The sequence below is a fragment of the Pungitius pungitius genome, chromosome 6, assembly GCF_949316345.1.
Source record: "Pungitius pungitius chromosome 6, fPunPun2.1, whole genome shotgun sequence".
Taxonomy (NCBI): Eukaryota; Metazoa; Chordata; class Actinopteri; order Perciformes; family Gasterosteidae; genus Pungitius; species Pungitius pungitius.
Window position 1 is genome coordinate 22,328,878 of NC_084905.1, and position 25,032 is coordinate 22,353,909.

The 25,032-nt window shown below is 51.5% G+C and overlaps 3 protein-coding genes across 4 annotated transcripts in view; 1 reads left to right on the plus strand and 2 right to left on the minus strand.

Moving 5' to 3' along the window:
- The window catches only part of LOC119196310 (uncharacterized), an 8,073-nt gene extending 3,472 nt beyond the window's left edge, over nucleotides 1–4,601 (plus strand). The window contains exons 7-13 of the mRNA XM_037451875.2: nucleotides 1,063–1,366; nucleotides 1,448–1,541; nucleotides 1,606–1,693; nucleotides 1,793–2,102; nucleotides 2,344–2,437; nucleotides 2,988–3,075; nucleotides 3,561–4,601. Of these exons, the coding sequence (XP_037307772.2) occupies nucleotides 1,063–1,366; nucleotides 1,448–1,541; nucleotides 1,606–1,693; nucleotides 1,793–2,102; nucleotides 2,344–2,437; nucleotides 2,988–3,075; nucleotides 3,561–4,106 (1,524 nt within the window). The 3' untranslated portion in view covers nucleotides 4,107–4,601. The remainder of the gene's footprint in view (nucleotides 1–1,062; nucleotides 1,367–1,447; nucleotides 1,542–1,605; nucleotides 1,694–1,792; nucleotides 2,103–2,343; nucleotides 2,438–2,987; nucleotides 3,076–3,560) is intronic.
- A 1,447-nt stretch (nucleotides 4,602–6,048) lies between these two features.
- chrm4b (cholinergic receptor, muscarinic 4b) lies at nucleotides 6,049–10,125 on the minus strand. Its single transcript, XM_062562875.1, has 2 exons — nucleotides 9,241–10,125; nucleotides 6,049–8,852 (listed from the first exon to the last, which is right to left on the minus strand). The coding sequence occupies exon 2, from the start codon at nucleotides 8,846–8,848 to the stop codon at nucleotides 7,610–7,612; it is 1,239 nt and encodes a 412-aa protein (XP_062418859.1). The 5' UTR covers nucleotides 8,849–8,852; nucleotides 9,241–10,125; the 3' UTR covers nucleotides 6,049–7,609.
- ambra1b (autophagy/beclin-1 regulator 1b) lies at nucleotides 10,123–24,444 on the minus strand. Of its 2 annotated transcripts, none has more exons than XM_037451432.2 (18): nucleotides 24,107–24,444; nucleotides 20,834–21,034; nucleotides 20,683–20,741; nucleotides 20,430–20,613; nucleotides 19,589–19,761; nucleotides 19,433–19,499; nucleotides 17,866–19,364; nucleotides 17,633–17,719; nucleotides 17,377–17,562; nucleotides 16,458–16,538; nucleotides 16,214–16,314; nucleotides 15,082–15,192; nucleotides 14,511–14,854; nucleotides 14,199–14,338; nucleotides 13,745–13,846; nucleotides 13,300–13,487; nucleotides 11,871–12,002; nucleotides 10,123–11,314 (listed from the first exon to the last, which is right to left on the minus strand). In XM_037451432.2, exons 2-18 carry the CDS (start codon nucleotides 20,963–20,965, stop codon nucleotides 10,893–10,895), a joined length of 4,008 nt encoding a protein of 1,335 aa, XP_037307329.1. In that variant the 5' UTR covers nucleotides 20,966–21,034; nucleotides 24,107–24,444; the 3' UTR covers nucleotides 10,123–10,892. The 2 variants fall into 2 exon arrangements, with proteins under 2 accessions (XP_037307329.1, XP_037307328.1); XM_037451431.2 differs by having other exon boundaries at nucleotides 20,834–21,039.
- Between the last annotated feature and the right edge of the window lie 588 nt (nucleotides 24,445–25,032).

The window sequence follows — 25,032 nt, forward strand, 5'->3', positions numbered from 1 at the left end:
ACTTTGAGGTGAATTATCTGAAAATCCTCTTCTAACGAGAAGTTAATTTAGAGTTTGGTGAATGTGACTAGACTCAAGTACCAGAATATTTTCACGACTCCTCAAGCGAATCATCAGCTGAGATCAGAATCCACTGATGTCTGACTTTTCTCTCAAAAACCCACTGAGAAGATCCTGAAGATCTGCTTCCTGCTGCTGCATCTCACACCTCCTGCTTCTGAGGAGCCTCCACGGCAGTGCACACACACACACACACACACACACACACACACACGTGCACACACACACACACACACACACACACACACACACACACACACGTGCACACACACACACACACACACACACACACACACACACGTGCACACACACACACACACACACACACACACACACACGTGCACACACACACACACACACACACACACACGTGCACACACACACACGCGCGCACACACACACACGCACACGCGCACACACACACACGCACACACACACACACGCACACACGCACACACACACACGTGCACACACACACATGCACGCACACATGCACACACACACATGCACACACACACACACACACATGCACACACACATGCACACACACACACATGCACACACACACACACGCTGACTATATTTAAGCGAATGACAGGAAGTTGTTTCAAATATTTACATTATACTTTTATAGTTAATATTTTGCTCAATTTGAAGACAATAAATTTGCTTCAATAATAAAAAGAAAAAACATTGTTTTAAAAGATGAAACTAAGATGGAGTCAGTGAAGCCTTTGACCTTTGACCTTTGTGAGACAGCAGACTGATGGTGAAGCAGCACTGGGATTCTAATCCCTACATGAGAAGTATTTCTGGTTAAGATCCAAAGCAGGAGACACGTCACCACCGAGCAGCAGCCTGAGGAGGTTCTTGCTTTAGTTCTGATGCCCGCGGCCCGAACAGAGCATGCGGCGAGGCGGGCTGTGATTGGCCGTGGCAGCGTGTCGGCAGCAGGATGAGGTCCCTCTGAGGACCATCTGTAGACCTCTCCGTCTCTACCAGGAGCTGAAGTTTCCTGCCCGCGGCGTGGAGACCAACCCCAGCTCCTGGCCCTGGTTCTACCGCATGAACGACGCCATGGAGGGCCGCTTCGCCGGGGCGGCGCCCATCCTCACGCCCATCGTGGAGGACGAGGACGAGGACTGCGAGCCGCTGTCGCCGACGCCCAGGAAGCGCGCGCGGCGCAGCCGGGGCGGGATGGCCGAGTTCCTGACGGAGTCGGAGATGGACCTGCTGGTGGAGCACGAGGACAAGAGCGGGGCGGGGTCTCTGGGGGAGCTGCAGAGGATGGAGTTCACCTACAAACGTGAATAGTCCATCTTCTTCATCCGCCCAAAGCCTCCTGGAGCTCCACAACCAGGTGTTTGACCTTTGACCTCCGTTACAGTGACGGAGGACGACACCCGGCGACTGATCGAGCTCCGAGCCGCCAACGAGTCGCTGTTCACTGGGAGGAGGAACACGGCCAAGCCGGCCTGGAGGTACCGGACCCGGCACCCTGTCCTCTGGGCCCTGTTGCCATGACGCTAACGTGTGTCTCTGCAGGGGCATCGTGAAGGAGATGGGCCTCACGGGGAAGATAACACCTGACCAGGTCGCCAAGAAGTGGGACAACCTGAAGACCAAGTTCAAGGTGACCTCCAACGACCTCCAGCCGTCCACCTGAGCAGGAGCTGCTGGTCTCGCCTGTGAAATAACTGTGTGTGTGTGTGCGTCCTCCCCCCCCCTCCAGGACCTAAAGTTCCCCCCTCGCGGCATGGAGGCTCAGACCAACCCGGCCTCCTGGCCGTGGTTCCAGCTGATGAACGAGGCCCTGGAGGGGCGGCTGGCGGGAAAAGCCCCCCGAGTGGCGCCCGTGTGGAGCAGCGAGGAGGACGGCGTCTTCGTCGCGTCCCCCCCCCACCCCCCCGACAGAGAGTGTCTGCTGGTGGAGAGGAGCGGCGTGTCGGAGCTAGAGAGCCTAGGGGGGGGCGAGGGGAACGTGACCTACATCGACGCCAGCGGGGAGGAGTGCTCCACGCCCTCCGACCTCTGCTACAAGAGTGAGACGCCGTCTGGAGCCAACGAATCAGAGCACTTTGAAACGTTTAGAAGCAAAGAGAAGATCAAATAATATTCAAAGATGAGTCTCCTGTCACCAGATGTTTTCGTTTGTATCGTCACATGACAGGTCTGAGGTCAGGTTGCTATGGTTACATTCATTCTGTCTGGCTGGAAGTAGAATAACGGAGATGTTTATGTGTCTGAGGGTCTCAGACATTAAAGGTTGTCTCCGTCTCACAGTGACGGACCAGGACACCAGAAAGATGATCCAACTACGCTCTGCTAACGAAGGCCTCTTCACCGGCAGGAGGAACGCCGCCAAGGCTGCCTGGAAGTGTGTGTGTGTGTGTGTGTGTGTGTGATGTACTGTGTGTGTGTGTGTGATGTACTGTGTGTGTGTGTGTGTGTGTGTGATGTACTGTGTGTGTGTGTGTGTGTGTGTGTGTGTGTGTGTGTGTGTGTGTGTGATGTACTGTGTGTGTGTGTGTGTGTGTGTGATGTACTGTGTGTGTGTGTGTGTGTGTGTGATGTACTGTTTGTGTGTGTGTGTGTGTGTGATGTACTGTGTGTGTGTGTGTGATGTACTGTGTGTGTGTGTGTGTGTGTGTGATGTACTGTGTGTGTGTGTGTGTGTGATGTACTGTGTGTGTGTGTGTGTGTGTGTGTGTGATGTACTGTGTGTGTGTGTGTGTGTGTGATGTACTGTGTGTGTGTGTGTGTGTGTGATGTACTGTGTGTGTGTGTGTGTGTGTGATGTACTGTGTGTGTGTGTGTGTGTGTGTGTGTGTGATGTACTGTGTGTGTGTGTGTGTGTGTGTGTGATGTACTGTGTGTGTGTGTGTGTGTGCAGCGTGGTGCTACAGATGTGTGGTCTTCTTCTTCAGGGCGATCCTGAAGGAGCTGGGTTTGGGAGGGAAGGTTTCCACCTATCAGATGGCAAAAAAGTGGGACAACCTGAAGAGAAGATACAAGGTGAGCCCACTACGTGTCACTTCCTGTCACTACGTGTCACTTCCTGTCGCCTCATTGGAGGGTTCAGACCCTTTCTCTATACCTAAGAAGGTGATAACAGGTCATTTCCACACATGGACCAGCGGCTCATTTGATTTCAATTTAATTTATTTGTAAAGCCCAAAATTGCAATGATACAAAAACATGTCGTTTTTTGTATAATTTCATTTCTCTAAATGTTTTCTTCCTGAACGTCATCAATGTCGTCCTTACTGTCCACTTCCTCATCATGTGACTCCCACACAGGGAGGCTCTAAACGTACCCATGTGGTCAGTTTGTGTATGGCGTGCTGAGAGGGGGCGTGGCTTATCACCTTGAAACAGAGCAACTTTCCGCCATTGTTTTTTCCTCATCATCTCCGTCCGTCCTCTCTGCGTCTCTGACTGCTCTCTGATTGGTGTAGTGATCGTCCCTCTCCCCCCCCCCCCCCCCCCCCCTCCTGTAGGACCTGAAGTTTCCTCCTGTGGGGATGGAGAACGTAGCAGACAGCACCTCCTCGTGGCCGTGGTTCCACCTGATGAACGAAGCGATGGAGGGCCGCCTGGCGAGCAGCGCCCCCCTCCTCACCCCCGTCACTCAGGGCGACGAGCAGCAGCCCTCCCCCCGACACAAGTCCCGCCTCGCCCCTCCCCCCCCCTCCTCCTCCTCCTCGGACTATGGACAGCAGGCCTTTGGCGACGGCGGCGAGCAGAACCAGCGCGGCCCGGAGGTGGGGAGCGAGGGGCCGCTGGGAGGACTGGAGCGGGAGTGGGAGGCGGTGGAGCGGGAGAGGGAGGCGGTGGAGCGGGAGAGGGAGGCGGTGGAGCGGGAGAGGGAGGCGGTGCAGGCGGAGCGGCTGTGGCTGGAGAGGGAGAGGGAGGCGGTGGAGCGGGACCGGGCCATGGTGGAGCAGGAGAGGGCCACGCTGGGCCGGGACCGGGAGGCTCTGGACCAGCGGGTCCTGATGCTGAACTCTGTGGGACACTCGGGACACCTCAACGCCCTCATGTAGACTAGCACTCTTCCTGTCACCACACAGACACCCTGGTCCAGGAGAGACCAGGAGAGACCAGGAGGGACCATGTGGGACCATGAGGGACCAGGTGGGTCTGCACACTGAGCTAGGTCTCATGATCCACCCGGTTCTAACATTTCTGAAAGTGAAACCACGAGACGCCTTCTAGTCTGGACCCTCTGAGCTCCTCCGGTCTGCAGGTTTCATTCTGAAGGGGCGGAGCTTGTTCTCGTCTCAGAGCCGACAGCTGACCAAGGGTCGACAGGCCTTTCTGTTGTCATGGAAACCATGGAGCTCTGTGACACCAAACCACATTCATGGGTTCATTTGGGCTCCACCCACTTTTTTGTATTTATTTCCGTCCTTTTGTATTGTTTCTATTTAAGAGGCGACGTCTTGTGACATCACTTCCTGCCGCCTCTGAACATGTGACATGAAGGTGTTTTTAGGACGAAGTGACTTTTCTGTAGAGATTAAAAAGCTTCATTGTGACGTCGTCCCTTTGCCTCCAGGTCGGGAAACTAGAATCCATTTCTGAACTTTGACCTTCCTTGTAGGGATCAGTCTCGGTTTAAGGGTCAAAGGACCTAAAGAGCTCCTCAATAATTTTTTTTCCCATTATTTAAAAAAAATCTTTTCTGTGACATTTTTTGACCCTACATATTTTGACTTTTTTCACAATATTTTTTTCCCATGACATGACTGGAATGATCTTAGATGATCTTAGATGGAGCAACCTACACGTCCCTGTCACTAATGCCAAATGCCCCAAATTTCTGTACTTTAAACCTTATCTGGGTTCAACCCTCAAGGGACATGGTGGCTCTTCCTAAATCCTTTTTTAGTTTTGGGTAACTGACATTTATAAAAAATCATAATGGGATATTGCCCCAGAGACGGATTGGTGCATCTTGGAGGATCAACCGTGCTATTCATCCTTCCTGCATTGGTAAAGGCACAAGTGAGTTGAATTTGAATGTAACAGAGAATTGGAGGGTGGATGCACTAAAAAGGGTAAACAAAGACTGTCAGTTTAAGGTTGTCCACAGGATGCCCTGAAGTAGACAAACATGTGATTGTCTTGAAAAATGCCCTCAGAGGCTGTAATAAGTTTCATGTCAGTGTGACCACTGAATGAGACACATCTGCTCATCTTTACTGACTCATCCGGCCTTCTCTCCCGTCAAAAAGGTGGAACCCTGCATTAGCATGGCTAATAAGTGAGCAAAGCAATTAACATCAAATTTAGTCAATTCATCATCATTCAAAAGATTCTTCATCATTCTTGACAATGCCATCATAACCAAGTGAACGCACCTTGTGTTTCTGCATAACCCCTAGGGTTCACTTCTCTGAAACAACCAGTGGGGACAATGCCCCCACTACTACCTCCGCAGCAGTGTGCTCAAGACTTGGCGGGTGGGATTTGAACCCACGGGCGGCGCTTTCGGCTCCTTCTTGCACCCCTACACTACCAGTCCTGGTCACATTTTGGCAACTTTGATTCTCCTATTTAACCTTGAGCATGTGAGTTAAACCTCAAAACTCTTTTTAAATGCTATTTCGACATCTGGGCTTGAACCCACAACCTTCAAGTGCAGTGCAGGCTTGTGGCAGCAGCTCTTCCACTGCACTACTTCACTACACACTAACCATCCTTTGTTTGTTGTATTTAACCTTGAGATTGCTACTCAAACCTGAAGTAAAGCCAAAGGCTCAAACCCAAGACTGGGCTTGAACCCACAACCTTCAAATGCAGTGCAGGCTTGTGGCAGCAGCTCTTCCGCTGTGCTAATTCACCACACATTAACCAACCCTTTTGTTTCTCGTATTTAACCTTGAGACTGCTACTCAAACCTCAAAACTCTTTCAAAGCAGAAGTGATGTCTGCATGAAGAGGGCATGAACCCACAACCTCAGACAGCAGGTTGGAGCCTGCAGCCCTTCAGTTGTTCCCCTGTGCTATTCAAGCACATGCCTCATTGTGTCCGTTTCTCATATTAGACCTTGGGATTGTTTACTAAACCTCAAAACTGTTTCAAAGTTTACAGTTTGAAGCCCTGACTGCAACCAAACCCTCCTTCTGAGAGAGCAGGTTTGAACTGAGGATCCTCCACACTTCAGCCTTCCTGCTATCTCCCTGCACTGTTCCACCACACACCTGTTGATGCTTTTGAATCCAACATCAATTCTCATAGATTCTCAGGCTGGAATCCACAACACAACACACTTGTCTGCTGGAATTGGTTGAACAAAAATAAAAATCCATGTGAAAAAAATTACTTCTCTCCGTTCTCAGGTCAAATATTTAGGCAATCAAAATGCGATTAATTTCAATTAATTAATTACAAAGCCTCTAATTAATTAGATTAATATTTTTAATCGAGTCCCGGCCCTAATTTATATATATAAACTGAGGCTGACCATGAAATGATGAGGAAAGGAGCTCCAATTCTTCCTTTCCTCATCTCCTTCAGTCAAGGAGATGATGCTGTTTCAATCAGATTGAGGAATTATTTTCAGTCGTAAACTAATAACTAAAAATTAAGGACACGATGGATGAACTGTAGAATAAAACCTTGCACAGGTTACATTCTTTTTGTTTTACCACATTTTGCGCAGCAGGAAGTAGATTTAATGACGTCTTGTGTCTGACCTTTCGTGAGATATTTTTGTCTTTGACCTTTTGTGTCACTAAACTAGACTTGAGGCAGGTTTTGTTTTGTTAAGGCATCTGCTGTCCTGCAGACTCCTATTTGACACTTAAAAAACTTAATTGATTCTGAATAATGGATCCACTGATTCACACACATTAAAACTAGTTCTATGTGTCCTTCTACACACAAACATGTACGATACAGTACAAACATCCTCATAACTGTCAATTAGACTTTTGGCTTTGGGCTGGGTTTTTATCTCCTTATTCTAAAGTTGATCATTACTCTCATTGGATGAAGATGCATCCATGAAGCCTCCTGCCAGCAGGAACATTTAAAGAAACATTATCTGATGGATTAGAGCGATGAGGCATTAAAATGAGCCGTTACATTTAAACCCTCACATCGAACATTTAAAATGACAAATTAGCCTCAGAGGGCTTTACAGTCGACACATGAGACAGGAAGACCTCCCCGACACATGAAAACCCTTCATGTGGAGACCAGGAAAGAAAGCTCAGTGAGAAGGTTGGAGGAGGATCCTCCCCCAGGAAGGACTGTGAGGTCATGTGAGACAATACATTCAATTCATATGACAAAGGATTCAAATACACATAATGTCAACATATCCATCATCATCATCATCATCTCGTCTTCATTCGTCTTCATCTGCCATCGTGCGGTTACAGAATCATGGTTCCTCCCTTTGGAAGGAGATGATCCTGAAGACTCAAGTCTGGTTTGATCCACTTAGTTGGACCACGTACGATGGACGGCGTCCTGGTCAGTTGAGTCCAGTCGATTGGACCAATGGGTAATGTCGTATTTGTCCTGATTGACTGGTCACAGCCTCCTGTGGCGGCAGCGCAGGAGGCTGCAGAAGGTCTTCCTGAAGGTGACGTTACAGAGGGCGTAGCAGGCGGGGTTGATGGCGCTGTTGACGTAGCAGAGCCAGTAGCCCGTGGTCCACAGGGCGCCCGGGACGCACACGTGACAGAAGGTGGCCACGACGGCCATGACGTTGTACGGCGTCCAGGTGAGGATGAAGGCCAGCACGATGGCCAGGATGGTTTTGGTGACCCTCCTCTCCCTCGCCATCACCCGACGTCTGCGTCTGTCCTGAGACCTGAAGCTGGGGCAGGAGGTCGCCGACGCCCTCCGGTGGAGGTCAGCGTTGGACGAGGAGTCCGTGTCCGCGCTGGGTAGGAAGCCCTCGCACCCAGCGCGGCGAGCGGCGGCCCGAGCGCCACGTGGCTGCGGCCCTGCGGCGTTGCCTGCGGACGCCTTCTGGCTCCTCCCGGACTTTGGGGTTCGGTCCGACTGGCTGAGGGAGGCGTCGGAGTCGGGGTCGCTGGTCACCAGGCTGCGGCGCTTCAGGAAGAAGTCTCGCCCAGACAGACCGGACGCACTCAGCCGGTGGCGGCTGGCCGCGCTCAGCCGGCCGTACAGGCCGACCATGACCAGCGCCGGCAGGTAGAAGGAGGGCAGCGCCGTGCCCAGGGTGACGGCGGGGCTGGCCAGCAGCCGAGTGTGACACTCGCCCTCAGGGACCACGCGCTGCCCCCCCAGCGTCTGCCAGCTCAGGATGGCGGGCGCCCAGAGGACGAGGGGCAGCAGCCACGCGGCGCCAATCATCAGGCCGGCCGTCCGGCCCGTCCGCCACGCCGGGTAGCTGAGCGGCCGCGTCATGCAGAAGTAGCGGTCCAGGCTGATGACCAGCAGGTTCATCACGGAGGCGCTGCTCACCACGTAGTCAGTGACCAGCCACAGGTCGCAGGCGGCGGCCCCCAGGGGCCAGCAGCCCCGCAGCAGGTAGAGCGCGTGCAGGTTCATGGGAAGCCCGCCCACCACCAGGTCGGCCACCGCCAGGCTCAGCAGGAAGTAGTTGTTGATGGTGCGCAGGTGGCGGTTGACCTTGATGGACAGGATCACCAGGGTGTTTCCCACCACGGTGACCGCACTGAGGGAGGCGGTTACTGCGGCAACGAGGACCAGCTGGCTGGCGCCCAACGGCCAGGAGGCGTTAGTGCAGGGGAGGAGCCAAAGGGAAGCGTTGAGATCGCGGTCAGGTGCTCCGCCCATTTTCCTGCACACAAACACAGGCCCAGTTGCATTATGGGTAAAAGTGAATATCTGGTTCTGTGTACATTGATGCCTCATTTTCTTTAGCTCGTGTACATGCTATGCTAATAGCTAGCTAATACAACAATGCTACAAAGACGCTACGCTGGTCAGTTAAAAATCACAACGGATTCTGATTCGAGGTTAATGACGAAATGAGACTGTTTCCTGTCTTAATGAACCAATGGTTGTTCTTCCTATTATGAAAAATTCAGAATTGTTATCTCTGATTAAAATAGATTTTTTCTGAAATCAAACTAATTGCATTTTCTGTCTTATTATGAAAATACATTTTTAAAAAGGATTCTTGATCAAAAATAAAACAGCAAAAAAGTAGATTTAATTGGACTTACAGCTCTTGGACCTTCTGGACCTGATGGTCTGGTCTTTCTCCTCCTCAGCTCCGTCTCCTCTGAGCAGCAGCAGTTTATATGGTTTCCTTCTCATTAGCATAGAGGCTCCGCCCACAGCCCAGCGTCAGACCTATGATTAATATATATATGTACATACACACACACACACACACTAACAACACTGACTCGATTCCACATGCTGTAAATGAACATCAGGTGGAAGTTAAGGAAATTAGCAAGACAGACACCTCCAATAAAGCAGTGGTTCTGCAGGTGGAGACCACAGACCTTCTCAGTTCCTGAGCCTTCTGGCTGACGTTTTGGTCACGTTGAAAGCTGGCGGTGCTTTCACTCAGGTGGCATGAACGGAGTCTACAGCCCACACGTGAAGCTCATCCAGGATGATCACTGCGAAGGTTACCAGGAGACGTGGAGGAGGACCTCTACCTCCACCTGTGTCCAAGGAGGAACAGCAGGAGCCTCAAACGGTCAGAACCAGACTCCATGAGGGTGGTCCACAGGTGGGGGGGGACCTGTGCTCCTCAGATGAAAGCGTTTCATTTCATTCACATCTGATGTTCTGACGTGTTTATAATTTATGACGAATATCCCATTTATTATCAAAGAAAGTTGATTCTTTATCAAATCTACTTCTTTAACACTAAAGACTCACGACTCATCGATTATCTATTGATCTTAAAGATCAGCTGATTTACACCCCCCCCCCCCCCACTAACACACTGGGAGCATGACCTGTTTACAGCGGCCATCTTTAATCCACAAACACTTGGTCTCACTTCCACACTTATATTTTACATTTTGTTGACCATTTACAAATTACATGTTAAAAAAGCGCAACGACCCCCCCACAAACCCCCCCCCCCCCCCTCACACACATACACACCGCTTCATTTTTTACTTAAACCTCCAAGAATAAACTTTTCTTGCAGTTACAACTGTGATCCAGTAAAATGACACACACACACACACACACACACACACACACACACACACACACACACACACACACACACACACACACACACACACACACACACACACACACACACACACACACACACACACACACACACACACACACACACACACACTTCATGCAGTGGATCAGTCGGCTTCCTCGAGGAGGCGGAGTCAAGAGTCAAGCTTCAGATTCAGGATTCTGCCTCATGATGCATCATCGTGATTCAGAGTTGGGGGGCGGAGTCATGATTCAGAGTCCCCATGTAGCTCCGCCTCCAGCAAACATAATTAAACACGGTACAAAAACAGGCTTCAAAATAAAAGTAGTGCTGAATTCACTTTTGAAACACTTCAATCAAGCACTAATTCACATGAAATTTCAACATGGCACCAAATGCAGAACGTTGGAGTAAGTGTGTGTGTGTGTGTGTGTGTGGCCCCCCCAACATGGCACTTGGAGGAACCTTCAGTCGGGCCGGGGGGAGCTCAGAGCTCCGTTCAAGTAAAAGCCCTTTCTGCTGAGGAATGGTCGCGGTTCAGCTTCAGGTGGGTTTGTTGCGGTGCGGGGGAAGCGCATGGGGGTGGAGGGGGGGGGGGGGGGGCCTTGAGTCCCTTCTGTTCAGAGTCAAAGCAGCACCCACTTCTTTGAGAGATAAGGCTACGAGGGGCTTCTACCGGCTGTACGGGTCGCCCGGGTAACTGTTGGAGGAGTTGCCCCCCCCACCGCTGGGGGCAGGGCTGCGAGAGGAGGAGGGGGGGGGCGAGGGGGACGAGAGCAGGAGGGAGGAGGAGGGGCCCGGCACAGAGTCCAGGGCAGGGGGCCGGGGGGCCCAGGGGGCCGGCTGCTGGGCCTGGGGGGGCGGGCCGTGGGTCTGGGCCAGGAGGAGGGGGTCCGGGGGCCTGGAGGCCCCGGCGGCGGTCTGGGAGCCGCGGTGGATCCGGTGGCTGACGATGATGTTGTTGCCGAAGCCCCCCATGGACGCCATGGTGGTGCTCTGCTCCCGCTGCACCACGGCGGTCATCCCGCCCTCGGCTATCAGCCGGCGGATCCGAGCCAGCGCGTCTTCACCGGAGCCCGAGTCAGGAGACTCGCCTGGACCAATCAGAGTCGAGATGGAACGTTACTCAGGAGCAGCTCGTCTCATTGGTGGATCATCGACAGCCTGCGAGACCCTTTAATCTAACACATAATAAGGTCTACAAGAGGTTCATCAACACATTACATGGACGGCTGGTGAACTTTGACCTTTAGACTCAGTAACCTTATTCACATCTTTGGGCTGTACTTCAAAAAACACTTTAAATAAAACCAGAGCTTTGTAAAATCCCAAAAGTCAACATTTATTGAACAAAGATAGACGAGTCATTTCCATAATTCACAACATGTCTCTCGTCTTCAGTCTGGAGCTCCTCCCACCTGCGATAAATAATGACACATAAATACATCTGGTACCTCCAGGAGGTTCTGACCTCCCTGGTTCCAACCACAGATGAAACGACACATGATGATGTTTTTAGAGACGACACGACGTCAACCAAAGAAAAAGAGTTGCTCCTGGGGGGCGGAGGTCTGAGACAGAAACATCTGGACGTCTACTGTAAGAGAAGAGGAGTGAAGCTACACCCTCAGTGTGGATCAGTACCAGTACCGGCTGTGGAGGTGGTGGCCTCCGCCAAGGCCACTTCACCCAGGACCCCGCCCTCCAACGCTCTGCCGCTCGGAGGCGCAGCCTCCCCCCCGCCAGCTGCATGGCTCGTGGACGGAGTCGCAGGAGGAACATCTGGAGGAGAGGGGATCAGTAAGTATAGAGGGTCTAACAGAGGTATCAGGACTCTACAGGGTCTAACAGAGGTATCAGGACTCTACAGGGTCTAACAGAGGTATCAGGACTCTACAGGGTCTAACAGAGGTATCAGGACTCTAGAGGGTCTAACAGAGGTATCAGGACTCTAGAGGGTCTAACAGAGGTATCAGGACTCTAGAGGGTCTAACAGAGGTATCAGGACTCTACAGGGTCTAACAGAGGTATCAGGACTCTAGAGGGTCTAACAGAGGTATCAGGACTCTAGAGGGTCTAACAGAGGTATCAGGACTCTACAGGGTCTAACAGAGGTATCAGGACTCTACAGGGTCTAACAGAGGTATCAGGACTCTAGAGGGTCTAACAGAGGTATCAGGACTCTAGAGGGTCTAACAGAGGTATCAGGACTCTAGAGGGTCTAACAGAGGTATCAGGACTCTACAGGGTCTAACAGAGGTATCAGGACTCTACAGGGTCTAACAGAGGTATCAGGACTCTACAGGGTCTAACAGAGGTATCAGGACTCTAGAGGGTCTAACAGAGGTATCAGGACTCTACAGGGTCTAACAGAGGTATCAGGACTCTACAGGGTCTAACAGAGGTATCAGGACTCTACAGGGTCTAACAGAGGTATCAGGACTCTACAGGGTCTAACAGAGGTATCAGGACTCTACAGGGTCTAACAGAGGTATCAGGACTCTACAGGGTCTAACAGAGGTATCAGGACTCTACAGGGTCTAACAGAGGTATCAGGACTCTACAGGGTCTAACAGAGGTATCAGGACTCTACAGGGTCTAACAGAGGTATCAGGACTCTACAGGGTCTAACAGAGGTATCAGGACTCTACAGGGTCTAACAGAGGTATCAGGACTCTACAGGGTCTAACAGAGGTATCAGGACTCTACAGGGTCTAACAGAGGTATCAGGACTCTACAGGGTCTAACAGAGGTATCAGGACTCTACAGGGTCTAACAGAGGTATCAGGACTCTACAGGGTCTAACAGAGGTATCAGGACTCTACAGGGTCTAACAGAGGTATCAGGACTCTAGAGGGTCTAACAGAGGTATCAGGACTCTACAGGGTCTAACAGAGGTATCAGGACTCTACAGGGTCTAACAGAGGTATCAGGACTCTAGAGGGTCTAACAGAGGTATCAGGACTCTAGAGGGTCTAACAGAGGTATCAGGACTCTAGAGGGTCTAACAGAGGTATCAGGACTCTAGAGGGTCTAACAGAGGTATCAGGACTCTAGAGGGTCTACAGAGGGTCCGTACTGGTTGCGGGCTGCATGGTCCGGGGCTCTGCCAGCTCCCTCTCCGTCTGGGTCTCGGCATTCTGCAGCTGGATGATTGGCGTCTGCGTTCCCTGTGATGTCACTGAAGGGGCGGGGTGTCGGGGCTGAAGGCCGATGGCGTTCATCAGGCCCATGTCCCGGTCCAGCCTCCAGCCGGGGCGGTTGGGCCTTAAAGAGAACCAGAGGACCAGTCGGTCATTGAGCAGTACAAACGTTTCAAACGTCTCCATCTGAGGGACATCTGCTCTTCAGGTTCCTCTGTGTTCACTGGTTCATGGTCACTTTGACTCATCAATGACCTTCACGAGGAGCTCGTTTTAGTTCAAACGTTCCCTCTGAAAGATTACAAAGGATTATTGGAGATTTGGTGTTTCCATGACAACGATGTTCACTGGGAGCGTGGTGTTGAGTCTGCGGGCTCTCACCCCGGGCGCTCTGACCCTCGGGGGCGGGTTCCTCCGTTGTTGACGGAGAACAGCGGCTCGCTGCTGGACTCGGCCGGACTCTCCCCGTCGCTCCGGTAGAACCTGAGGACACAAAGTGGTGATCAGCCCTCCTCCAGACCACTAATGGACCTGCAGTCCATCCATCAAGCCTTTTCCTGTCGGGATAATCGCATCAGCGGAGGAAGGGAAACCCGAGGATCTGTTATTAGTGATTGATGACTCGCAGCGACAGGAACAATCATTACTCCTGATTGATTTATTGATTTAGTGTTCTGCTGCTTTACAAGTAACGTCTTTAGGAGAATGAACAGATTTCTAAGAACCGCTGAGCTTCAGACCCAGAAACACAGGAACCACGACAAGGCTTCAGAGGTCATGGTGTCTCCTCTTTCTTCTCGTTCACACAAGCTTCAGGAGCTTCAGGAGGACTCACACGGGCCGGCAGATCACCAGGTCTCCCTTGTTGGTGCCGTAAGCCAAACCCATCCCCGGGTCGGGGAGCCAGCGGGCCGAGTTGATGCTGACGTGGCGCCGCTGGTCTGGAGCCATGGGGTAGACCACGTTGAACACCATCTGAAAGGGGGGGGGGGCAGTTACTCTTTGGAACATTACAAGGGAAAATATGACCTTTAAAGTGGAAATAAACACTGAAAACAGCGTGTGTGTTTGCAGTCTGCTTTCATGTGGAATACGCATCACTCCATGAGGCCCTCAGTGAGGAGAACGAAGCACTAGTGGAACTCACCCTGATGGAGGTCTCTCCTCCGTGAGGCTGCTGCAGGCGGAAGACTTGCGCCACCATGTGGTCGGTGGTGGGGTGCAGCAGGATCCTGCGAGAGGCCAGCCCCACCATGACGTAGCAACCCATCGGAGACAGGCTAACGGAGATAGCATTGGGGCCAAATCTCTTGGTGTAGAGCATCTCCCCCAGGTTGTGAGGAGCCAGCGAGTAGATGGCCAGGATGCCCTCGTCAGGGAAGCCCCGCTGGCTGCTGGGAATGAAGACCGCCAGCAGCTGGCCGTCCGCAGAGATGTCGCAGCTGGCGTCGTTGTAGATCTTACAGTTTGGCACCAGGACGTTGACCGAGGCTGCAGGAGAGAAAACGCATCATCATCAACTTCCTCATCATCAGCAGCTTCTTCATCAGTCTTTAAATGAACTTCTTCATCCAGTAGAGAAACACATTGTACTGATGTGACCCTGAGTGGTGCTCTGAAGGTGTAAAATCTATGATCCATAGATTAGAACTATCTCTAAAGTCCTATTCATAAACCACGTTATCGCTTTAAACAAAGGTTAGGAGGCGCAGTCGTACCGTTGCTGATCTCCGGCAGATCAAATTTGGTGAAGTCCCACCACTGCAGACGGTAGGTGGTGTTGGCGATGTTGCTGGCCACCGCGGACTGACCGTCTCCTATCGACGCACCTGGAGCACAACGAGGGGTGAGAAGCTGGAAAGAGTCCAGACCAACAGGAAGTGACCATACAAGGGCTCAGCAGGACATCTCTGCTAGAGACCTGTCAATCAGCGTTAGGCCCCGCCCTAAAGCTTCCCCTCTTCATGGTCTGTTTGACTCTAAATGGACCATCATTCACTAAATGAACATCATGCTGCATTGAAGAAGACTTGAAACTAGAGACTGAGACCATAAACTCATGTTTACAATGTTTACTGAGGGAATAAATCAAGAGAGAAGTAGAGTCATTTCCTCATAGACGTCTATGGGAGCAGAGGAGTCGCCCCCTGCTGGTCACTACACAGAAGTAGAGTCATTTCCTCATAGACGTCTATGGGAGCAGAGGAGTCGCCCCCTGCTGGTCGCTACACAGAAGTAGAGTCATTTCCTCATAGACGTCTATGGGAGCAGAGGAGTCGCCCCCTGCTGGTCACTACACAGAAGTAGAGTCATTTCCTCATAGACGTCTATGGGAGCAGAGGAGTCGCCCCCTGCTGGTCACTACACAGAAGTAGAGTCATTTCCTCATAGACGTCTATGGGAGCAGAGGAGTCGCCCCCTGCTGGTCACTACACAGAAGTAGAGTCATTTCCTCATAGACGTCTATGGGAGCAGAGGAGTCGCCCCCTGCTGGTCACTACACAGAAGTAGAGTCATTTCCTCATAGACGTCTATGGGAGCAGAGGAGTCGCCCCCTGCTGGTCACTACACAGAAGTACAGTCATTTCCTCATAGACGTCTATGGGAGCAGAGGAGTCGCCCCCTGCTGGTCACTACACAGAAGTACAGTCATTTCCTCATAGACGTCTATGGGAGCAGAGGAGTCGCCCCCTGCTGGTCACTACACAGAAGTACAGTCATTTCCTCATAGACGTCTATGGGAGCAGAGGAGTCGCCCCCTGCTGGTCACTACACAGAATGACGCTGTAACACTCAGAGCTGTGGCTTCGTGGAAGGTGGAGGTTCTCCTGTTGGGGACAGAGAGTTTACCAGCCAGCACTCTGTTGACGGAGGAGTGAGTCGCCAGGCCGGGCTGCCCTCTCTCGTGGAAGATCCCGGCGTAGGGAAGGTACTCGGGGAGCAGGAAGCGCCTGGAGGACGACAGGAAGTAAGTTCGGTGTGTTTGTTGGCTTTATGACTGAAGGACAGCGGAGGTCAGATGTTAACATCACTGTTGCTGCTCAAGGAACCAATACAGTTGCTCTCTAGAGTTCAAAGGTCAGAGGCGTCTCACCGCGGGACAAAGCGACCCAAAGAAGGAGCCGACATCCTGGCGTTACGAGTGGTCCGGTGCCTCGCTCGCTCCCCGTTATCACTGGAGAGAGAGAGAGAGGAGCTCAGAGAAGAACACGGCACAGGAGCCCAGACGGGAAGGGCTGCTGGTACTACTACTACTAGCAGGGTGTCACTGAGGGAACCAGAGCTACATGGGAGGAACCTGTTCATGATCTGCCCCTTTACTGTGAAATCACTCAAAGATCTGGTGCCACCAAATGTCCTCACAAGTCTCATCATTAGTAGATCGGGTTTTTCTTCTTGCCACTCGTCAGTTTGGGTTCTCCATGTGATGTTCAAAGCTTGGCATGTTCTTTAGAAGGTAACCTCTGCTTCATACTGAGCTACAACGTCCTCCCTGAGCTCCTTGGGCCCCATGATGCTCTCTAACACTCTGAGGCCTCCACAGAACACGCAGATCTACCCTGAGACAAACATGGGGAAGAAGGGGGTCTGCTCAGAGGAGACCAGAATGGATCTTCTCTGTCTCGATGCAAAACGCTGTGTGGAGGAAACCCAACCCCACCCTGAGACCACCACCCCAACCGGGGACATGGTGGTGTAGCTTCATGCTTCTCTTCAGCAGCTACAGGAACTGGTCCAATGAGACAAAAAGACTTGATCCGTCTACTGGAATGTTCCTTATTGAACACTCTTCATATTTAAAGGGTGTTTTGCACCTTGTGGGGATCAAAGGGAGAGAAGTTTCACTCACTTTGAAACTGACCTACATGGTGAAAGGGTTTGTGTAGATGTGAATACATTATTGATATATTGATACTGCTGTAGTGGATAAATGTCACAGTACAAATGTTTCCTGGTCCTCAGGAACTCGTCATCACATGTCACATTGGACCCACTGAGGAGACACAACTCACTCCAGCTCCTCAAAGTCCACGTCACTGTTGTCCATGGCGCCGGGCGGGTTGCTGACCGGACTGTCGGAGGAGGACGACATCGCCCGCAGGCGGTTCTGCTGGTACCGAAGGGACCGCTGACGGATGCTGTCCCTCCTCGAAAGGTACTGGATCATCCTCTGAGCGTAGTACGCAGCGGGGGAGAGTCTGCACAGCACAGGGGGGGTCAGTGGGTGTGATGGGGGGGGTCAGTGGGTGTGGTGGGGGGGGGGGTTACCTGGCTGGGTCGGGGTAGATGGGGTGGTCTCTGGATCCCGACATGTCGTAGCGAGACAACGATAACAGGGAGGATTCCAGGAGGCGCCTGAAGGAGACGTTAAGAGAGACATCGGTAATCTTACCGTGGGTACGTTTGTCAATCGGGATTGATTGACCGGCTGATGATTAATTGATTGACAGGTGGAGTGCTGCTATACTAAGCTACGCCACGAGCCACCGAGAGACACCCACCTCCTCAGGGAGTCCTCGTCAGGGGGGTCCACGGGCATCTCCTGGCTCAGGGCCTCCGGGGGCTCCAGCGGCCTGCCGGCTGCAGCCTGCCTGTAGACCCGCTCCCACTGCGCCGTGTCCTGGTTGTACACCAGGCCCACGGTCTGCTCCCCACTCCGGGTGGGGGTCGGAGCAATGGGGAAGGCCACGGAGCCTCCGCCCCTGAGGGTGGTAGGGGGCTGCTCGCTGGGCTCCGGGGGAACCTCGCTCTCCGAGGGCGGGGCTTCTAGTGTCCTCCTGCCCTCCTCGGGCTGCCAGGAGGAGGAGGATGACGAAGGGAAGGTGGAGGAGGAAGAGGAGGGCGGCTCCAGAGCGGAGGCAGAGGTTGAGGAGGCCTGGTTGGTCCGCTCCCAACGCTGGGAGTCGTGGTTGAAGGTCAGCAGGTTGTGGCAGGCCCGGCAGCGGTTCAGGTGGCCCCTGGAGGCCGGGGGGGGGGCACTGTTCTCCAGGTTGTGGGGGACGGGGGGAGGAGGGAGAGGAGGCTGGTAGTGGATGATTGTGGGCGAGGAGGTGGAGGAAGAGGAGGAAGGCCCAGGCCTTTCTGGGTCCATGTTGTTGTTCAACAGCTCTGGGCTCTGCTCCGGCCCCCCCTCGCCCATGCTGCCCCCCCCCAGTGGGGGCTCCAGGTCCTGCATGCGGTCAAACTCCATGAAGTAGCGGCTCAGGTTGCACTGCAGCACATTGCGGAAGGAGGCCGTGTTGCCACGGGAGCCGTCCCAGAAGGGGTGGTGCCCGCTGCTGGTGCCGGCGGCATCCCGCCCCCCGGGGTCTCCCTGCTGGGGGGGGAAACCCCGCCCCTCGGATGCGGAGGTGTAGACAGGGGAGTGGGAGGAGCCGTCCTGCTGACGCAGCACCGACAGCAGGCTGATGGAGGAGGAGGAAGTCCTGGGGGGCAGCATTCCAGGGCCGACCCCCCCCTCCCTCATACTCAGCAGGTTGCGGGTCCAGTCGGGTCCTGGTCTGGGGGCAGCGTGCGCCTCCCCGCTGCTGGGCGCGGGGGGGTTAAGGGAGGCGCCGGCGCTGTAGTAGACGGAGGTGAAGGCCGAGGGGCGCTCTGACGGCTGCCTGGGCTCCGTGCGCGCCGAGGAGAAGGTGGAGGGCGGGGGGGCGTCGTGGGGGGGGGCGTCGGGCTGGGGGGCGTCGGCACTGCGTCCTGCAGCGCAGCGGCTGCACAGGCACACCATGCCCAGGTGCTGGGTGCATCCCAGGAAGGGGGGGGCGCGCTCAGCGCCAGTGTACTGGGCCAGGGGCACGCCGGGAGGCTCTCCCACGCCCCCCCCTTCCCCCGGAGGTCGCGGCTGCTCAACCCCCGGCGGGGCCCCCGGCGAGCGGGACGACAGGATGTGGAGGAAGTTGTGCAGGATGGGGGTGCGGCGCACCGGCTGGGAGGGCAGGAAGGAGCGCTGACGGAAATGAGGCATCTCCACGCTGTCCATGGGAACCTCCGAGTCCTCCTCGCTCTGAAAGACAGCGCCGCTGTGAGGCCGCCGGGGCACAAGGCCAAAGGTCAAAGGTCAAGAGCTCTCACCTGCTGGTTGGACGGGTTCACGGTGGCCGTCAGCAGGTTGTGACCAAGAGGGTCGAACCTGACCAACCTGGAAGGGGGGGGGGGGACACGGGGTTCAGTTTGTGGTCACACTTCTTATTGCTAAACATTATTCAACAGAACCGCCCCCCGACCCACCGGACTCTCTCGGTGTCGCTGGCGGTCTTCACCACGGCGAAGGGCTCGGGGCGGCTCCAGTCCCAGAAGTGGAGCTCGTTGTTGGTGGCGATGAGGAGCAGCTGGGCCGTGGGGTGGAAGGCCAGCGAGGCGATGGCCACGTTGCTCTCTGTGAACCAGTTCTCGCTGCCGCCCTGGGGGGCCACAGGAGAACCCGTTAGAACCGCTCACAACACCAGAATAGAACAGTATTATTTTAGCCCCTGGTTGCCTGTAGCAAATGTTTTCTGCAGATGGAGCAGGTCGTTGGTTCATTTACGACTTGTTTGTTCACCCCTCCACTATGAGGACGCCATCATCGCGTCCTCATAGTCCGCCCATGGCGGGTTGTATCAGTGGTTCATATTTACAGATTGATTCCGACAAAAACTCTTCAAACGGATTCATTCACTTGTCAAAAACTCTTCGTATTAAAAATGGCGGCAGTTTACAGGGGGCAAAATAGTATTTGTATGTCTCCTATCGTGGTTCAGCCCACACATAAAAAATAAAACCAACAACTTCCACACACAAAGACGTCACTCTGTGGTTCGTCTTCAACAAACCAGGTGACTCCACCTGGTGGTCTGGAGGTGAAATGCTTTATGCTGTGAGACTCCTGAAAGGATGTAGCGAGCAGACCAATCACAGCTGGGCTTTATGAGGCTTTGATGCTAGTCTAGAAGGAGTGAAAAGCACCTAAGGGGCTCTCTGAAAACACAGAACCGTAAACTAGAGGCCAAAATGTCACCAATAGTATTGTTTACTAAAATATAAAACCAGAAAAAGGTGAATAAACAACAGGACACCGCTGAGTACTCACATGCAGGTCCCAGATCCGGACCTCCCCGTCCAGGCAGCCAGATGCCACCAGGCCTGGGATGGTGGGGTGAAAGGTCACGCACCAGGGGGTCCTCCGGTGGCCCACCAGGGAGTGCAGGCACTTTCCGGTCTTCACCTCCGTTATGTAAATGTTGTGGTTGACGTGGGTGGAGGCCATCAGGGTTCTGTGAGAGGGGGAGGAGTTAGAGGAACCCACTCACATATAGAAACGGGTTCTGTGGTCTGGGTCTCACCTGTCGGGGCTGAAGGCCAACAGGAAGGTGGAGCGGGGGCTGTCAGGCAGCTCCACTTTCTGTGAGGGACATCATCAGGAGAAAGAACACAAGGAGCCATTAAGACTAGAATAAATACCCAGAATGCTCTCTGCTGCCTCTCCCCTCTTACCTGACTCTGCCACTTCATCCAGCGGATCTTCTCCTCCACCAGCAGCTGCAGGAGCCTCTGGGAGCCGAAGGTCTGGGAGCCTCGCTCCCGGCTCAACAGGATGCGCACCGAGTTCCTCTGACGGGACGCCATGGCGCTACGGCCCGCCTCGGCTGATTGGCTGGTCACTCCGTTTGTTGCCAGCCAATTTCGATACAGGGTCTAGGCTTGGGTGGAGGGGGGTGGGGGGAGGAGATGATCAGCGTTAACGCTCTTTTATTCAAACTAACTCCACATCTACAGCATTCAAACCAGCATCATGGTCAGTTGATCCGCTCTCCCACAGACCCTGAACACACCACGCGTCACCAACGCGTCAGAGTACAAAACAAAGCAGATTCAATATTCTTTGAGCATAAGGAGGAGCTTTCCTTAACAAAGGAATAAAATGGACATTTTCATCTTAACCGCTACCAGACAGTGTGGTAGATAAAAGCTATTTGTAACCACTGGAAAACAAAAGTGTCTTATCAGCCAAGTGCTACAGGCCTCAAGTACTACGAGCCTCAAGTACTACGAGCCTCAAGTACTACGAGCCTCAAGTACTACGAGCCTGAAGTACTACGAGCCTGAAGTACTACGAGCCTGAAGTACTACGAGCCTGAAGTACTACGAGCCTGAAGTACTACGAGCCTGAAGTACTACGAGCCTGAAGTACTGAAGCTGTTGCTCTCAGCATGAAGGACACGTGACCTGTGGAAGGTGGTTCTCTCTCGGCCATGTTGTTCAGAAGAAGAGAGGTTCTTCATCATAATGACCCTGTGGGTTTGAGGAATGGATAAAAGAGTGAACCTACAACAGCTCCTCTTATCCGGGTGGTACTAAAACCCTCTTGGACTGCTTCATTTGGTTAATGTGGTCTTTGAGTAACTGACCGACCTGCATCACTAAAAGGGATTTGGTTTCTTTGAGATTCAAAGGAAATCCACAGTCTTCACGGCCTCTCTGTGCTGGACCACTTTCCCTCCTGTGTGTGTGTATTTTATTAAAAATAAAATACACACACATATATATATATATATATATATATTATTTAAGATCTGGTGGAACTCATTTTCCTCACGAGTCTCATCATTAGTAGATCGGGTCCCCCGGTCTGTCATTTAATCCCAGGGTAGATACACATGTTCTGTGGAGGCCTCAGAGTGTTAGAGAACATCATGTAGCTCAGTATGAAGCAGAGGTTACCTTCTAAAGAACATGCCGAGCTTTGTACGTGACATGGAGAACCCAAACTGATGAGTGGCAAGAAGAAAAAGGTAATCAGAAGAAATTCCTTTTGGAGTTTAGCACAAGTCATGTGGGAGAAGGTGGTCTGCTCAGAGGAGACCAGAATGGATCTTCTCTGCCTCGATGCAAAACGCTGTGTGGGGGGGAAACTATGACATCATCACGTATCCATCGGAGACCATAAATCACAACATATAACTGCTCTTCAGGAAGTGACTCATTTGAACGCAATTACCACAGAAATTCAATTCAACAAGGTAATGTTTCCCCCAGCCCCCCCCCCCCCCAAGAAAGTCTACATTTGTCCCATCCTCGCTGTGAAAGACACGTGCGCGCATACACATACGCAGGCTGCAAGTTTTTATATTTATTTATATTTACAGTTTACTTTTAATAGTTACTGTCTCTCTAACTCTTATGAATTTGCCTTGGTAATGAGCAAAAACACTGTTCTTTAACATCATTGTTCGTTTCGGTTATTGGTTTAAGTTTATCAGTCCCATCCCTACTTCTATATTTAAGTCTTTATTAGTTACTGATGTTAGAATCACTTCTCATCCACTTCATGTTCTCACCCTTCAATGCTGTGGGGCATCGCATCATGTGACTTCAGTTTGGTAGAAGATTCAATCATGAACCATATTGATAAACATAAAACAGGAAGTAAAGGTACCCCGAGCGTGTACTACTATACCTCATGTTTGAGGTCACTGCTGCCCCTCGTCCTTATGACATCATCAGATCATGACATCATCAGAAGCCAGTCTTTTAGTTTGACTGCTGCTGGTGGACACATCCTAGGCAGCCCAGATATATCATGAGCAACGTCCTCCTCCTCATCATGACCATAATCTTCACTATCCTCAGGATCATAATCATCATCACAGTATTTTCCCAACCATTATATCAAGGAGGCGCCCCCGCCCCGTCAAACTGTGGCGTACCAATCCTTCTTATGAGCGTCATCCTCCTCCTCCTCCTCATCATCATGATCATCAGTCATTTGATGTTATTTTTGTCCTCATACATTTGCTGTCTTTGGTTTTCCAGCGGAGGATACATTTAATAGCTTTGGTTTTCCCACTTACAAAGCACTTCAACTGTGAGCGACCGAATCTCAAACTAATCCAGAAAATCCAGATTTTGCAGTTTATTGCATGACATAAGTATTTGATCACCTAGCGACCAGTAAGAATTCAGGCTCCCACAGACCTGTTAGCTGGTCTTTAGGAAGCCCTTCTGTTCTCCACTCAATACCTGTATTAATTGCACATGTTTGAACGTGTTACCTGTATAAAAGACACCTGTCCACACACTCAATCAAACGGACTCCAACCTCTCCGCAATGGCTAACACCAGAGAGCTGTGTAAGGACATCAGGGATATATATATAGGGAAATACATACATACAATTACAACTAAACCATATTTCAGTTTATCTCCATTAGAATAAAGTAATCCCACACGATTCAGAACATTGATAGTATTAACACCCAAATAGCTCAAACTGGTTAACTAACGTTGAAAAACTCATTAAGACATTTAATAATAATTGCTCACAACCTGCGCTTTAATTGACTATTTACAGAGAAGTGTGGAAGTCCGACGTGATTCTTTAACCATAAAACCAAACACAGCAGAACAAACACAGCTAGCTTCCTCACTCTAGACAAACGGGTACCAATGGGAGTTAGCTATACGGTTAGCACTGAGGCTAACGTGCCACACGGCTACAGGGGGGTTTAACTATTAACGCGCCCATCACAGGGCATGCTATTGGGTTTTAGCTCCGCCTTTAAACCCGCTTTCTGACGCTGCTAACCAAGGAGCTACATTAGCTCCATCCGAATATAACGTTGGTTGCCCAGCTGAATATCTTTACATAGGACGTACTCGAGGTTTAATAAGGTTGATATTAACTGAAGAGCATGTGCTAATTAGTACCGCTTGATTTCACCAATAGTGAGATTACATACTGAGTGAAAACAAACTGTGCGGGCCTACCTTCCTTTATCGACCCGCTTCCCGGCTCAGCCATCATCGGCGGTGCTAAGAGGCTAACGGTAGCTACGCTAGCTACTTAGCTAGCTCGGCCCAGAACGGAATATGTGGCCGCCGCAAAAAACAATTTGTCCGCTGCGAACATCGGTGATTATTGGTTATTGTAACGAACGGTGTCCACTGCTATCATTTGACATCATTTTTAGTATCTTAGGGAGAAATAAATGTCGTCTAAGGCATCGCTCTGATGTTTAACTAGCTGCCCGATGCGAAACCGCTAACGTTACTGCGTAACTAGCTAGCTGCTAGGAGCTAGCTCCCCCCCACAAACACTCACACACACACACACACACACACACAGGGTTACGAATAGAGCGACGATTACAACAAATCGAACGCAACACATTCAACAATTATATTATTTAGTATTTTGATCACATGGTCTAAACCAGGCATGAAACAAAATACATATTTCTTTTGATGTGTTGTATGTCGAATGTATTTTATAAACTGATACATTTACATCTATTGGGTTGGAAACGCCATCACTTGTAGCAGCGGGAGGCTGATCTGTTATCGACTAGAAACCCTGGATGCAGTGCACAATCTGGGTCAATGTCTTTAATTTCGGTAAATAAACAAGAATTAGGTTAAATCACTTATTCCCGTTATTCAGTAATAGTGATTTATAACAAAGCATTACGTTAGGTTTGGTTTATTGACCAGGTATTAATAAACAAATCAGGAAATTTAACAATAGAAAATGTTAAGTGTATGTCAGATGGACCTCTGGTCGGTAGAAGATGTGAAACTAAGTACATTTACTAAATTACTTATTTATATATTGTGACCAAGTACATTAACATTATTCAGGTACTTGTACTTCTTAAGTGTTTCTATATATTTTTACTTTATGACGTAGTTTTTGA

Bases quoted from the DNA above. Each gene is read 5' to 3' on its own strand.
- chrm4b (XM_062562875.1), bottom strand. From the start codon at position 8,848: ATGGGCGGAGCACCTGACCGCGATCTCAACGCTTCCCTTTGGCTCCTC.
- ambra1b (XM_037451432.2), bottom strand. From the start codon at position 20,965: ATGGCGTCCCGTCAGAGGAACTCGGTGCGCATCCTGTTGAGCCGGGAG. The intron at 19,500-19,588 runs GTGGGTCGGGGG...CCCCCCTTCCAG, and splicing joins AGCGACACCGAGAGAGTCCG to GTTGGTCAGGTTCGACCCTC. The intron at 16,315-16,457 runs GTGAGACGCCTC...GTCGTCCTCCAG, and splicing joins TTGGGTCGCTTTGTCCCGCG to GCGCTTCCTGCTCCCCGAGT.